At 43.9% G+C, this 12271-nt stretch overlaps 1 protein-coding gene across 5 annotated transcripts in view; it reads left to right on the top strand.

Annotated features, from left to right (window-relative positions):
* The window catches only part of ATXN7 (ataxin 7), a 106513-nt gene that overhangs the window by 54942 nt on the left and 39300 nt on the right, over positions 1–12271 (top strand). The window contains exon 1 of one of the 5 annotated variants that reach the window (XM_020978317.2): positions 10641–10915. The exons of the other annotated variants lie outside the window; for them this stretch is intronic. Coding sequence (XP_020833976.1) covers positions 10897–10915 — 19 coding nt within the window. The 5' untranslated portion in view covers positions 10641–10896. Of the gene's footprint in view, positions 1–10640; positions 10916–12271 lie in introns of those variants that run through there. 5 annotated transcript variants of the gene reach the window in all.

A 12271-nucleotide genomic window follows, 5' to 3' on the forward strand; every position in this document is an offset into this window, starting at 1 on the left:
TGGAGACAGCTGAAGTTGTTTTAACCTTGGCATATAATTTCTGTTTTGAAGAGGTAGGAGAGGTCATGAAGTTCAGAGAAAATGTGTAGTCCATTTTGTCGCTTACATAACTTGGAACTCTCCTCCACAATCTCTGGTGCTTTGATGCTCCTTAGAAATTGTCAAGGGTTTTTGTGGTGGTGGTTGTTTTAAAGGTGCTAGCACAGAATATGTTCTCTTAAAATGCCATTTTTGTCAGAGGATGAATAAATAGAAATTACTCATTATATCTTGTGAGCAAAATGAAGTCATTTCAGAGTAAAGTGTGTAGTACTCTTAACTATTTTCGTTCATATGCTAGTTTCCATCCTGGACAACACTTGAAACAAGAAATCGCATTATTTATGAGCTGAAAATTGCCATCAGATAATTAAGTTTAATGTACTTTGAAATATTCAGCAACAGGTTGCTGTTTTTGTCTGTCTCCTGTTTGTAAAAGCCTTTGGGGGAATGCAAGTACAGGGCTTCCCTTTAGTTTATTAGGAAATGGTTGTTTCAAGCACTTTTAAAAGTGATTTCTCAGTTTGGTTTGAATACTAAATAGAAAATGAGGTATTTTTCTTTCACAGTGTCATAAATTTCGGCTGAAAGCTCTGTGATCAGTTGAGGTTCTTTTCCTTCCTTGACACACCCAGTGGATGCTGGTCTTGAAGACCCTCTGGTTTTCCTTCCCGCTCACTGAGCAGTCCATCGGCTGATTGTAGGATCCTCGTCATCTTGTTTCACTTTACAGAGATGCACAAGCCGTGAGCACGTGCAGATGTCCCCAGTCACCAGCGGATCCTCGTGGTACGGCACTGCCTGTTGTCGTGGAGCTCCTGGGAGGCCAGCTGTTCCTCCCTTTGGGGAGAGGCAGGAGTGTTTGCGTAGGCAGCATCAAGGCTAGACATTTCACTGCAGATTTCTCTCCTTTATCCAGGCTCAGAGTTCATTTAGCCTTCATTTCCCCTGGTGAGGCATTCGTAGAAACGATTTAACCACGTAAAACTGCCTAGCTCCTTTCAAGATTTAGTTGGCATGACCACCGAAATTCATGGAGCTATTTTAGAGCCATAAAAAGATGATCTTTACTTCAGGGAGGAGGTTAACTAGCTTCTGTCTATATGCTTACCACCCAATTATTATTAATAATATTCCAGTCACTATTGAATGCAAATAACCCAGAGCTGTAAGACAGTTGTCACATGCATGAAAGTGTTAACATGCAAAATGAAAAGTGGCAGAAGTGACATTAATTTAGCCCCAAAGGAAATATGAAGTTGACCATTTGATCATTAATTTGCATCATGCTGGGTACCAAAATGCAAAGTGAATCCCCTGAATTAATTTTACTTTCACCACAAACTGATTCATACTAATTAAATTTTCTGCAGATCTCAATAGCATCAGATAGTGATTTATGCATGCCTCAGCTTATATAAACTTATATTTTCTCCCCTCCCCCTCATGTAATGTATAGATATTAAAGTATTTTTTTTCTCATTGATCCCCAGCCTATTATGCAATGCCATTTTTTGGGTACACGCTTTTAATTCCAAGCTACAAAAGCTCTGATTAAGCATTCAAGCCACTGTTATGCTGATTTGTATGTTTGCTTTTCTTATTAAGATATTAATGACATTAAAGAGGTGGAATCATGGCCTCAGTATTGTGGGGGCACTTGGCACTTTTAAGGAAGTTATGAATGTGAAGGAATCAGACCAGGCTGATACCATAATAATGTAAGGAGCCAACCTGGTAATGCCAGCTTCTTCTGCCTTTGTTTCAAAATTAAAATTTCATTTAGACTAATCCAATCAAATTTAAGCGTTAGAACCAGAAAGGATCTTGGCATCATCTTAATCTCCCCCCTCACCTTCATTTTACAGCTGAAGAAGCTGAATGAGGCATAGGAAGATGAAGTCACTTACTTCCACAGTTAGTAAGTGAACAGCGATTTTGGAATCCAGAGCCCAGGACTTTTCCCACTCTGGCCTGCAAAGGGGGAAATGAACATTGATAGAGTCCCTCCCCTGGTCAGTCACAACATGGAACAGGCAGTAAATAGCCTCCCATATGATAGGATGATATCCCCCGCTTAAGGCAAGGAAAATTTTCACATTCTACCAAGGTGGTGTTACATTAGTGGCACTCTGAGGTTTGCGAAGCGCTTTACAAACCTGCCCTTTGATCCTTATGACAACCTGGGTATTAGATGCTGCTGTTCCCATTTTACAGCTGAGGAGACAGGCTGAGAAGTGACATGAACCTTGCCCAGGGTCTGAGGGCAGGATTCAGCCGAGGTCTTTGTAATTCCAAGCGTTCTGACCACTGTGTTGTGTTAATGTGAAAAGAACTCTCTGACCTTTCACCCCCCTTGCAGGTCTCATGAGTCATTTCTCGTGCCGGAAAGGTGCTGCCTTCCACATTTTTATCCTTTGGAATCTTTTTCCCCTTAAAGTTTCAGGTGCGACATCCACCAAAGTCTTTGATGATTTAGACTTTTTCCCTCCCTCCCCCTTCACATCTTCCTAGAGACCTTGATCTGACATCTCTCCTGCTGTCTTCACTCCCTCCTATTAAATAGATACAGCTTCTCCAGGGCATGGAGTGATTCATTTGGGACTTTTTGCCCCCACTGCCTATCACAGTATTCTGCACATCAGTAGACATTAAATAATCGTCAGTGGACAATATTTGTGGACTTATGTTCTTGTACTTGAAAATGATTGGATGTTATCAGTTGGCTTTACTTCAGCTTTTAAAGAAATCATTGGATGGCATGTAAATTCATATGACAATTACTGTCATTTATATAATGCTTTGAGATTTGGAACGCACTTGAAATAGTTGAAATAGGTGAGCTTATATTTTAGTTGTGTTTTTCTGACCTATAGTTATTTCCCAAGGATGACTCAGTTATTCATATTTCTCACACACACACCCCTTCTGATAATTAGAATTTGATAATATGTGGTCTAGCCTATGACCAGAAGAGGGAGTGTTTAGTACTGATTTACACAGCGACACTTGCCAATTTGGTTGGATAACTGTTGAGAGGAGTTTATATCTAGTCTCTTTGTCCAGGTCTGTGCTTATGGATGGGCTTAAATATTATTAAAAATAAATTCAGTCATTTTCGTCCAAGCTGGATCATGTCTGTAGTTTGTAAAGGTAATGTCTTAAAAATGTGAAACCATATAGGCAAATGTTATCAAATCACATACTTTTTTCAGGTGTTTATAAAGAGGGGAAAAAAGATTTGTGCAGTAATTTTCATCATTTGAAATACACTGGAATATAAACAGTAGGTCTCAATTCTTCTCTTCTCACCTGAAATACTTTAATGGAGAAAAGAGCAAGCCTTGTGTAATTTACTTCTTAATGGAAATGTGAAGAAAAGATGTTAACTGTCCTTATTATTTGCAATTCATGGCTGGAAACATCATTTTCTTTCTGATGAACTGGTTTATGTTTTATAGAACAGTGCAGGATTTTTGTCCCTAATAGTGTGTGATTTTTTTCCCCCTAATACTATCTAGACTGGACATTAAAATAAAATGTTTTCTGGAAAGGTGAGTATAGACCAAAGCTCCCAGCACTGATGATTTGCAGCCTGCTTTAGGATTATTGCTGTTTACGTTGGGTGCTAGCTCTGTTTCTCCCCATGCTTTATTGCTCTTAAAGCCCAGTGATAATGCTTTCTGGTAAATCTGCTGGGTCTAACGATGCCTGAATTCAGCAGAACACGGAAGAAGCTTGGTACAAAGATCTGAAGCCAGATTTTCATGCATCATAAACCTTCTTTTGTAGCCATTTACTTGAAAAAAAAAATTCAAAGGGTGGAGTGTTGAATTAGTCCTCCTGAAAGGTATTAGGCAACCGGCAGTGAAGATAGAAGCGTTAATAGACTTGACTGTGATTGGTGCATTGAAATCTTTAAATAGGTTTGATTATTTTTCTAGCATTTTTCTTAAGAGTTGTTGTTGCTGTTAGGGATAGTTACTGTGCCAAGATCAGTTGTGTAGTTGAACTGCACGGGCTCAGACTTCTCTTAGGTTGTAAGTTAGGAATGCAGAGTTTTTAGGAGTCAGTAGTTCATGGTGTGAACCAAATTGGGAGTGGCTTAGTGATGATCTTTGAAAAGCCCATTTCAGCCCCAAGAAGGCTGCTTCTGAGCAGCACCTGGTGGAAATCTCCATTTCATGTGATTTGAAATTTGGCTCCAGGAGTTAATTTTGTTCTTTTCAGCCAGAGGTGGTGGTCAGCCTATGTAAAACATGTGGTCTTTTGGAGGATCGCAGGTCTGCCGTCCCATTCACTGCGAGGCCTGAGAGAGACTCATTATCACATCGGATTGGTTGTCTCTCAGCGGTATTCCCTGTGTATCTTAATCAGCTGGGATACACGTTCATAGCATGGTCGATACAAAGACTCGGCAGATGGGACTGCGAAAGAGGTATTCTGTATGCCTGACTTTGAACAGTTTGGAACAATTAAATGGATCCTGGACTTAATTCAGGTCTTCCTGACTCCAGGCCCAGCACTCCATCCACTTAACCCACCTATCTGCATGAAACCCCCAAATAAGAGCCCACAGTTTAAAAAAGGAAGAGCTAAACATGGATTTGAACTTCATTCCACCTTTATAAATAAATTGTGCATTTTGAACAACAACAACAATAATAATAATAATAATAATAATAATATAATAGCATTTTTTGACAAAGCCATTACTGGTCATTGAATATTCAGGAGCACAACTGAATGAATTCTTTAGTGCTTCCAAGTTGAAAAATAGTTTCTCCCCCTTTCAAGTGCCACTTGGCAGTAGGTGAGGAATGTTAAAGGTTGCATAAGTGCCAATTAGGACCAATTAGAACCTGACTGCCCTGCTACAGCCCTGAAGCATGGAGAGGAGACTTGGGCTTCCCTTCGCTTCCTCCCCATCCCCTCCCCCATAGAGAACTTGACAGTACAAAAGGAGGACCTCTCATCGATGGCCCCCCACGAGACCTGGAATGGGGCTCATAGTAGCTTTAAATGCATTGCATTGAAGAAGTTCTGAGTGTTGTAAATTGGGGCATATGGTTCTTTGCAGCGGGAGGCTTTTTTTAGGATTTGTGATTTCATTGGTGGAGAGATCTCCTGGTAGGCGGACATGACTGGAGCAGTGCAGATGCTCACCCATCCTGCAGCTTTGTGTCTGGGAGAATCCCGGGCAGCAGTAACATCATGGAAGTCACCCAAAGGGACAGGCGGTGGTTTCAAACATCTCTGCTTCTTCCTCATCTTGTTGGGTTGTCTCTGGAATCACCTGTCTCTCCAGTATAATATTGAAGGGCTTCTCCCCCCCACCAAGTCCTTCTCTGGGGGCAGTTGGTGCGTTCTGCGGAGCCATGACTCACCCGTTTGCCTCCTGGCCCTCTGCTCGCGGCCTCATCTTTGTGAGTAGGCTGATGCAGAGAGGGAAGAATTTGTGTCAGCTCAGTGCTCCTTTTGTGCCACAGAACAGAATGGGGGTGCACAGCCATCCCAACCACAGCTTCCAGGCTTCTCATTTTCAGCTTCAGCGGGGGTGAATTATCTTCGAAGAGAATGGAAGCAGATTCCCCCCCACCCCCAGAAATCGTCTGTGCTTGGAGTGCGCGTCTTCCTCCCCTCTGCCTCAGAGAAGCCCTCTCTTCCCTTAAGCTATAACTCAGACCCTTCCTTTCCCAATCCTCCCAGACCATCTTGTGTGTGTGTATGTAGTGGCTGGTTTATGTTTGTGCTGCAGGTATCATTCTGTGTCCTTGTAGTCTCCACCATTGGAATGGAAATGCCACGTGCAGTGGGATTGTTTCACACTCTGTGTGTGTGCGCGCCCCCGCGCACGTGTGTGTGTGTTGTGTGTGTGTGTGTGCGCGTGTGTGTGTGGTGTGTAAGTAAGACTAGAAGCAGCCCTGAACCAAAGAATTGTTACAGACAGATCCAAAGCGTCTCTCCCTCTCTGTTTTCTTTTGACATTTAGAGTGATGCCTTAGCCATTTGAACATTTGATTTAGGGATTTAGGGGCAGTATTCAGGAAGATCAAGTCGCAATGTGTGTGGGGAAGGGAAAGGGGAATGCACACATGCACATATAATAATAGCTGGCATTTATATAGCACCTTAACATGTATGCAGAGTGCTTTACGTATATCATCTTATTATCTTCACACTGTCCCTAGAGGTATGGGCTATTAACATTCTCACTTGATAGATGAGGAAACTGAGGCAGACGGGTCAAAGATGACTTACCCAGGGTCATGCAGCCAGGACGTCTCCCAGGTAGAATTCAAACTCAGGGTTTTTGTGCTGTCTGCTCCGTGCAGTGCTGAGCTGCCTGTGCACATGTTTGGCATGTTTCCGTTAATGTTATTCTGAAAAGAAACATCTGCTTTATCCTTTTTGTTTGTTTATTTTTGGTGATTCATTACTACTGGTCATGACTTTTCTGCTAAATGGCTTAGGAAAAAAGATATACTGCATTTTCTGTTACGGCCCACCAGGCCCAGGTGGGTTACCGTGGCCAAAATATCCATCGCCCATTGGCCGTTCTCCCGGTGGTAGCCTCTGCAGGCTCATTCCGTTACCATCGATTTCTGGGGACCGTGCTCCCGTGTGTTTTAGGTAGAGAGTATCTGCCAGAGCTTGCAGGGACCTGAAGAGGAGACGGAAGGAAGGGAGACAATCACCTGTTTTTATCAACCAGGTTTGATCCCGCAGAGAGGAGCTGGGGTGTGGGCAGAAGAGCAGTGGAGATGAGGTAGTCAGAAGTTCACAGAAGCATATAGATAGAGAGTGCTTTAAGATTTGCAGAACGCTTTACAAACATCTCATCTGAGCCTCGCAACAACCCCGTCAAGTAGGTGCTGTTATTGCCCCCATTTTACAGGTGAGGAGACTGAAGCAGACAGGGGTGAAATGACTTGGCCAGGGTCACACAGCTAGTAAGTGCCCAAGGCTCGATTTGAACTCGGGTCTTTCCAATTCCAGGCCCGGCTGTCTCTCTGCTCCTAGCTGCCCATCCAAGAAAGAGCCATTGACTAGACCCCTGGCTTCAGAGCCTATACACAAACATACAAAGCATGAGGTAACAGGTGTGATAACCTTAAGGATAAGACCATGACTGGAATGTCTGTTTAGCAGAGTTCTCCAATGGAGTGCCTTAGGGATCTGTCTTTGGCCCTGTGCTATTTTTTTTTTTAAGTCAGTGGCTTGGATATAGATCAGGGGTTCTTAATCTTTTCTTTCAGTCTCTGGCAGTCTTCTCAGAATAATGCTTTTAATACATAAGATAAACTACATAGGATTACCAAGAAAACAGATTTTATATTAAATAATAAAATTTAAAGCAAAGCTCACAGGCCTCAGGTTAAAAACTCCTAGTCTAGATGCACTTGTCAGTGACCAAGCCAGGGCGGACATCTAACACGCCGAATGACCGTCAGGATTCAGAGGCTTCATGACAGGCTGGGAGCCTGGGGCTAAACCTGCTAAGATGACAGATAACAAAGAGAGATGGAAAGCCTTACATTTTGGTTCAAAAAATCCACTTCAGCAGCACAGTTTGGGGCTGGGGTGTGAGTAGTTTGTCAGAGAAGAGTCATGGGGTATCAGCTCAGTGCAGAGCTGCAGTGGCCTAGAGGGCCAGTGGCACTGGGCTCCCTGCGAGGGGCCTGTGGATACCAGGCCTTGATAGAGCCTGGGGAGCAGTCGCAGTGGCCAAGGGCCCAGAACGTAGCCCCATGAAAAATGGGGAACGCTGAGTCTAGAAAAGAGAAGCCTGGGGGGCAGGGGCTGTTCTGTGCATGAAAGGGCGTCTGCTCAGTTTCCTCAGCGTGGCCTCGAGCAGAGCAAGGAGCTGCTGGCGGAAGGCACAGCCAGGTACTTTTTTACTTCAGTTCCACAGTGGAATGGACTAATGTGGGCCCAGTGGGCTTCTTGTCACCAGGGGTCTGCAGGAAACACCAGCGACTGCGGACCGGATAAAGGTGAAGTGTTGTTTCCTGTCCTGGATCTGGTTGGACTACGGGTTCTGTCTTTTCAGCCTCAAGACTCCATGAGGGCCCAGGCCATGATGAAGCCCCCTAGGAAAGGAGTCTCTGCACCCAGGGATCACTGGATAAATATGTTATGCTTTATTTGCCCTTGGAGCCTGAAAAACGAAATGTAGAAAGAATTGAGTAGCAGGTTAGAAGAAGATGAAGTAACTATTGAAGGAGAATTTCTACCAAAAATCATTACTTTATTAAATATAGTATTAATTTGTCATTCAGACCACATTTAGTAAATGTCTTTGTATCTGGAAGAGAGAATCAAAGTTTAGGTTAGAGGCATCTGGTGGCCCAGTGGTTAGAACAATGGGCCTGGAGTCAGAAAGACCCGAGTTCTATCGAGCCTCTGACACTTAGGAGCTGTGTGACCCTTAACCTCTGTTTGCCTCAGTTTCCTCAGCTGCAAAAGGAGATAATGTAGCATCTCCCTCCCATGGTAGTTGTGAAGAGTAAGTGAGATAAATTTATGTTGTAAACCTTAAAACACTGTGCTAGCTATTATTATTATTATTATTATTATTATTATTATCATTATCATTATCATTATCATTATCTTAAAAACTCCAGCCCATTTTTTCAGTTATCCTTTGCTTTCAAATCACCACCAGCCGCTGGGGGCAGTCAGATGGTTTCATGGAAGACAGAATGAGATCTCCTGTTCCAGTCAAAAGTAGAATGTTTCCAAAAAGTAGTCAGATCAAGACATGACCAACAGAACTTTTAGTCTGCTTCTAACTTGCCTGCTTTTATTAGGCCCCTCTTTGCCACCTGCTACTCCCCAAAAATACTGGCGGCCAGGGCAGAATGAGAAGAAAACATGGAAACGTAATGGAGCAAGGAAATGAGAGATTGCTTTTCCATGCAAGTGGGGTTAATCCTGAGGTCCATTAACTTTTTTTTTTTAGTACATATATATCCACAAAAATGTTACTATTTCAGTACATTTGATTTTCTTTGCCATCCTCATGTGTTTTGTGTATTAACTAATTAGGAGAAGAGGTCCCTGGCTTCAGCAGGAAGGGGTCCAGGACACAATGTTCAGAACCCCATGCACCACATGCAGGATTCTTTTCTTGATTCCCTTGTTTGTGGAGGCCTCGTGAAGATTAAAAAAAAAATTAGGAACTGTCCTCCGACGTTAGAGTTTTCCTTTCCTCCCCTTCACCGTCTCAGACATATGCCATAAATGCTTCTTGGACAGTACTGAGTTCCTGCAGATAGAGAGAGAAGAAATTCACAGCCACTGCCTTCAAGGAACTTACATTCTCTCTGCTGATTGAAAACTTTCACTTAAACCCTTAGTTTTGTTCATTGGGTTTTTTGGAGGGATTAGGATAGAGACTTGAAAGAGAGTAAGAATCATCCCTGCCCTTATGTGTCTGCAGACCAGCCCCACGGCCCACTTATGGGAGAGCTCGTGGTTTTTCTGCACTCCCTGGCCTGGGTGGCTTTTCTGCACATCTTTGAGGAGGGCGTAAGGTGTAGTTGGGTTGGCTGGCCAGAGGGCTCCCTCGTGGTCCTGTAAACAGACTCAGGTGCCATCTTTCCTTTTTCGGTGCACTACAAGCTTGCTTAGCCTCTCTCCCACCCCTGCCTGTTCTCTGTCCTCCACTGAGGCTCTCAATGGAACTTTCCCAGAAAGCCAACGTGTGCCTGTTGTCGAGTATTTTAAGGGGGCCAACAGGGTTTTGGAAGGGAGCCTTTCTAGTGTTGCTGGTGCCGAGCTTTGAAAACGTTGTGAAATTCCAAGATAAGTGGAATGTTCTCTCTCTAGGTTGAAAGGTGAGGATTTATGATTGAAAGAGCGGGGGCATTCTGAAGGGAGGCAGGCGAAGAGTGCCGTGGAGAAAAGGGGCTCGTGCTGAAGCCGGGGAACATTTGCCACGGGCCTTTGGATGGGGAGGGAAAATTGAGTTCTAAAAGTGGCAGTGAGGTCGCTGAGATTTTACTGGTCATCTAAAAGTTTTGTTTTGTTTTATTTTTCTAAGTTAGGTTAGGAAGCACTGACGCTTTAGACACGTTGTTCAGCTTTCTGTTGCTGGCAAAATACAGAACACAAACAGGTGCATGTTATTCTCAGAGTGTGTGTAGAAGATGGGGCTGGGGGTTTTTTTTAGTATGAAAAATGAAATAGATTACAATAAGTTCTGTAAAATACCACTGCAGTTCATGGAGAAGGAAACCCGTACCTTTAAAAGGTAGCAGAAAGGTGGGAAGGAGCTGTCTGCTGTTTCCAGTTCCTAAAAAAGGTTGTATGATACTTATGACACTGAACATCGTAAACATGAAGATTCACGTACCGAAGATGTAAATTTTTATGATGTACTTCTCCACGGTATCATTATGTATCACTTTCAAGGTATTCATAAAATTGAGCCTGCAAGCAATGAATATACTAAATCGCTCTGAGTTCCTGGCAAGTCTCTTTCCAAAGAGAAGGATTGCTTTACATCAGCAAGGACTCCTTGTATGACCATATTAGATAAAATTAGACTCCACCTCCTGTTTTCTGTTTATCTGCCAGGACCTTTGTAATTCAAGGGCTCTTTACAGTAGTAGCAAATGTTACATAAGCCCAAACATGGAGCGTACTCAGAGGTGGTGGGCAGACCCGAAGGGTGATGCCAGCCTTTAGCAGCAAGTGTGCAAGCGGCCTCAGCCAGCTGAGTTGAATGGAAGTGAACCAGGAGCCCTCCAGGAGCAGCCCCTGCTCTGCACGGGTGGCGGGTGCAAAGCGCTGCCCAAGTTTTCTCGTGCCGTTGTCAGAGGCAAGACTTGGCCTGGAGCCCAGCTCTGCATGGAGCCTGCTGCAGAAGGTTGGTGTAAGTCTGTGCAGTCGGGGCTGGGAGCGGAGAGGAGGGTGGGGGTGGGGGCGAGTGTGTGCGTGTGCACTCGCCTGTGGGTGCCTTCCCCGCCCCACAGGGCACTGGCGGGGCCGGGGAGCAGGTCTGCAGAGTGAGGGGGTCACAGTGGATCATCTCGAAACGAGGGATTAGCGGCTGCAGTCGGCCCACATAAGCCATCCTGAAATGTCATTTGAGTGATTTGGCCAAAGTTCAAAAGCAGATGGGAGCTGGGTTTGCCATTAACTCCGACAGAACGCTGAGCTTTGCGCTCAACTGCTCCTCCTCTGCCTCCGTCCGACACGGATGTCCCTTTTGGAGACAGGATTGTTTACGTAGCTGTCTAAAAATGGAGTCACATTGCGACGTTGTTTTTTTTTTTTTAACCATGTTGTGTTTTGTTTCTTAATCTTTCTTGCGGTAGCTGTGGCCTCGGGCCTGTCGCTTCTCAGGATTTCCTGTGGAATCTGTTTTTAAAACTATTTGGGCGGGCACTCAAAAGCTCGGACCCACTTTCACAGACACCTCAGAGTGGGCCGTTAGAGCAGGCAGCCTTTTTAAAAGACGGGCAGCGGCCCGCCGGTCCTCGAGTGACTCCAATGAAGTGTGCAAGAAAGAATGAACTGGGAAGGGACAATTGGGTTTTGTTAGAAAGGACTTGGGTTTCGTTAGCCACCCAGGCCCCCGGCACAGCTCAGTCTGCTTCTGCTGAAGGCTGATGCTTGTGATACCTGGAAACTTTTCTTCCAGCAGGAAGTGAGGTGACAGTTTAGCTGTTTAATTCTGATTCATTTCAAATTTCATGTCATTCAAATAATCAGCTTGACTGGATTGTTTTAATTGAGTTTTAAAATTAGCCACCCAGACTTGAGAGAACATTCTGGTTTCTAATCTTCAGGGGTCTTTGGGCTATATTTTTCTCAAATGATTTTTCTCTAAGACATTATGTTTCTACCTGCATTCCAGCTCTGGTTGATTTACTTTAAATCGTTTTTGATGTTTATTATTGGGACATTAGCATGTCACTGTTTGTCTGGACGTAGTATCCATTGAAATGCATTTTATGATATTATGGAATAAATGTTCTCCAAATTCATTGGGGACAATATTGACCTGCTTCTTAAGGAGTCATTGAACCATTATTAGCAGGAGATAAATAAGCATCCTTTTGGTATATGCTGGATAGCTGGTGAGGCTGCTGTGCTACTTAAAAAAAGACACAAAACTAGTGAAAAATCTCGGTAAGGATCTGACCACAATCACAAAGCCGAGTATTCAACAGGTGGTGCTGTCATTTCGTTGTTCCTAGGAACTGTAGCCCCTCCTAGG

Source organism: Phascolarctos cinereus, unplaced genomic scaffold (genome assembly GCF_003287225.1).
Source record: "Phascolarctos cinereus isolate Bilbo 61053 unplaced genomic scaffold, phaCin_HiC Scaffold_4;HRSCAF=312, whole genome shotgun sequence".
NCBI lineage: Eukaryota > Metazoa > Chordata > Mammalia > Diprotodontia > Phascolarctidae > Phascolarctos > Phascolarctos cinereus.